The following is a 3948-nucleotide window of genomic DNA, read 5'->3' on the forward strand; positions in this document are numbered from 1 at the left end:
AGAAATGTGGTTATAGAAATATAATCACATTGATGCCCAAAATGACTAAAAAGTTAGTCGATGTGTTGATGAGATAATTATTTAATGAAAATTAAATAATATTAGTTGAGCCGAATTAACTGTCAATTCGTAAATTAAATATAATAAGTTATATTTAATTAAATATATATAATGTTAGCTTGGACGAATTAATCTGTTAATTCGTAATTAAATATAATCAGTTATATTTAATATCAACAAGTTGAATGTGTCATAGTGGTAATAGTGAGGGTACACAAGCCAAGAGGTCATGGGTTCGATCCTCACTAGATGACAATTTAACACACTTTATATATTTTTGGAAAGACCAAAAATAAGGAGCATATGGTCCTTATTTCGGTCTGATGGCCAAAAATTAGGAAGTAATTTTCTTTCCTAATTAACTCGATAATTCGGTCAGTATAAAAAGAAAGGGAGAGATTTATTTCTACCCTAATTCTTTTCTTTGACCTTGCCTCCTCTCTCATCAGAAAAACACAAAAACAACTAAATTTTACAGAAAATTTTAGATCGATTTCTAGCATAATCAAAGGGCATATCTCAGATCGTCTTGGGTGCAACTAATAGGCGAATATCAATTTTGATATTGTTCTTAGGCCAATTTTGCTAGGACCGAAAGTTAATTCTAAATCCTTATACTTTGTTTATGTATTTTGTTTATGACCTTTAATCATCATTGTTAAATTCGTTATAATCCTTCTAGTTTAAGGGAAGTATACAGATTATTTCCCACACATTGTAGATTCGCGATTTATTTCAAGATTTTGGCAAGAACTTCAAAGCTCCTTGGGTACTCAATTGAAGATGAGTACGACCTTCCACCAGGCAATGGATGGACAAACGGAGAGGACCATCCAAACATTGGAAGATATGTTGAGAGCTTGTGTCTTGTAGTTTGGAGGCTCTTGAGAAGAAAGGCTACATTTGATTGAGTTCTCCTACAATAATTGATACCATGCTAACATTGGCATGGCACCATTTGATACTTTATATGGGAGAAAATGTCGAAGCCCGATATGTTAGGACGATAGCACCGAAGCCATGCTATTGGGGCCTCAAATGATTCAAGATATGATTGATCAAGTCCATGTAATCCGAGAGAAGATGAGAGTGGCACAAGATAGGCGAAAAAGCTATGCCGATTTGAGGCGGAGCGATATCGAATTCGTGGTAGCAGATAAAGTGTTACTCAAAGTCTCACCCATGAGAGGGGTAATGAGATTTGGAAAGAGAGGCAAATTGAGCCAAAAGTATATTGGTCCCTATGAGATATTGTATAGAGTCGGGGAAGTGGCCTACTGTTTAGCACTTCCCCCGGCCTTGGACCGAGTTCACAATGTCTTTCACGTGTCTCAATTGCGTAAATACATAAGTGACCCTTCCCATGTACTCGAGGCGGAGATGATTGAACTAGATGATGCCCTAACGTATGTGGAAACACCCAAGGAAATCCTAGACCAAAAGGTTAGGAAGACAAGATACGGCGAAACGGCCTTGGTAAAAGTGTTATGGCCCAACCATCTTGTAGAAGAAGCTACTTGGGAGGCTGAGGAAAACATGAAAGAGTGATACCCTCACCTTTTCGCGCAGGTATAATTTTGGGTACGTGGACGTAACCGTGTTTCTAGAGGGGTAGGGCGTATTACGCAAGTACAAGTATCACAAGTTTTCTTAATTATTTTACTTGGCCTAATTCATGATACCCTACTCACCACCTTTCACCTTGAGAATTTCATGGGATATAGAATTTTGGCTTTTATAGTGTCGGGTGTGAACTTCGGGGACGAAGTTTTTTTAAGGAGGGAAGAGTGTAATACCTATTATTTATAAAGACTTAGACTTGACCGAGTAAACGATCCACTCGGCCGAGTGGACCCCCACTCGACTGAGTGGAGGACTGAGTACCCTTTGACAGTAGACTGAACGCCTGGAAAAGTGGTCACTCGACCGAGTGACCATCCACTCGACCGAGTGGAGCTCCCACTCGATCGAGTGGACCGACCACTCGACCGAGTGTTGGTCGAGTACAGCTTATACGGGATGTTTGTTTGGTGAGATGTCGCTTTCATGGCTTATCTCTTCAGATTTTCCATCTAAAATCCTTCCCAAACACTATTCCCACCACTCTCTAAAATTCCCCAACATCTCTCTAAGATATCCACCAACAAATCCTCACAAAAACCCTAGCATCCAAGTGAAGAATCCTTGCCTCCTTGTTCATCCATCTTGTTTGTAAGTTGATTTATACTCCACTTTCTCTAATCTTGTCTTAGTAATCTTAATTATCCTAGTATACTACCTCATAATTAATTAGGTTATGAGAATTAAGAGGAATAATTAAAGAGTTTAATTTGTAGATTTATTATAATGGTTTATAGTAATGATTATAGTAATTAATATGTGTAGGGAGCTTTATTGAGGAGTACTTCTAGTGAGTAGCTTGTGGATTTGTGAAGATAAGCTTGAGGTAGGGTTTTCCCTACTTAGCTATAATGACATGGGTGTTTAATTGTGCATTTATTATCATTAATTACATTTGTCCCATGATAGTTGCATTATAACACGTTTTTTGATAATTTAGGTTTATCACATAAGATGACTTTATGATAATTATGTGAAGGCAAGTATGGTGAATTGTCATAAGGATGATTACATTGCATTATAACATGCTAAAGAGCAATTAAATGAGAAGAAATGAATTAGTAAAGAATTGATCATGATTATACTTGTTATGTTAATATGGTTGCATAGTTGTGTTGGTTGGACTTGTTTGGTTTGTTCATGGCTTGGTTGACAATGGAGGATATATTGGAAGATCATTGGTTACGATTTTGGAGACGGAAGGCGGTTGGGAAATCGTCTTCCGCTCAAGTCACCCTTGGAGCTTCCCACTCCAAGGAGGATGTTCACATTTAGTACTTGGGTTATGGAGGGACTCGTGTGGTGAGACACGACGTCTGGCAGAGGACTCGAGTCGCACTCGGACCCTGTACCACGGACGTATTTCGAGTACCTTGTATATCAGTGATGTCGTGGACGTGTCCCGGTCACCGGTTTGTGGAGGTGTATTTTGGAGGGTGACTTTCATGGGTTTTCATATCTTGTTGGTATGTTGGTTATTGCCTTTGTATTATCATATAAATAAGTAAGATTATTTATTGCATTCATTGAGCATTTATATCATTAAGCTAACACTTGGGTTTTGGTATATTTGTGGTGAACCATATGGTGATTTCCGCCCATATGGGGAGCAGTGTTAACAAGTTAGCATGATAGATTCGAAGACTTGGGGAGCGGTCTTCATTAGTCGTCACCACTCTTGTTTATCTTAGTTTTTGACAATTAAACTTCATTCACTTCAATTTGGTTGTACTATTGGGATGGCTTTTATATCCCTTAAACTTGTAACCGTTTAAGTTGCTACAACTTATCTATTTATATTATGTTAAGTACTTCTTTACTTGATTGTTCGCACTACAAACATGGGAAACCAAGTCTTGTAATGCCCCCATGTGTTGCGAATGCCTAAGGGAAAGGATCCCGACTTATGGGGGTGTTACACGCCCCATATAGATAGTGTCTCCATATCATGAGATAAAAAACAACTGCACCCAACTCTAGATCATGCGTTAGATAGTTCTCCTCATAAGACTTCAATTGCCTAGAAGCATAGGCAATGACTTTCTCATTCTACATGAACACACAACCCAACCCGTTCTTCGAAGCATCTGTATATACCTCGAAGTTCTCACTCCCTTCAGGTAAAGCTAAGACTGGAGTTGTGGGAAAACGTTCCTTTAATGTTTAGAACACCGTCTCAGAACTTTCATCGCAATGAAACCTGTCCTCTTTCCTCATCAACGCTGTCATAGGTCTGGCAATCTTTGAAAAGTCTTTCACGAACCGTTG

The 3948-nt window shown here is 38.6% G+C and overlaps 1 protein-coding gene across 1 annotated transcript; it reads left to right on the plus strand.

The window, feature by feature from the left end:
- Positions 1–1080: 1080 nt before the first annotated feature.
- On the plus strand, positions 1081–1608 carry LOC141617123 (uncharacterized). The gene has a single exon (XM_074434298.1). It carries the CDS (start codon positions 1081–1083, stop codon positions 1606–1608), a length of 528 nt encoding a protein of 175 aa, XP_074290399.1.
- The last annotated feature ends 2340 nt before the right edge of the window (positions 1609–3948 follow it).

Source organism: Silene latifolia, chromosome X (genome assembly GCF_048544455.1).
Source record: "Silene latifolia isolate original U9 population chromosome X, ASM4854445v1, whole genome shotgun sequence".
In the NCBI taxonomy this organism is placed as follows: Eukaryota; Viridiplantae; Streptophyta; class Magnoliopsida; order Caryophyllales; family Caryophyllaceae; genus Silene; species Silene latifolia.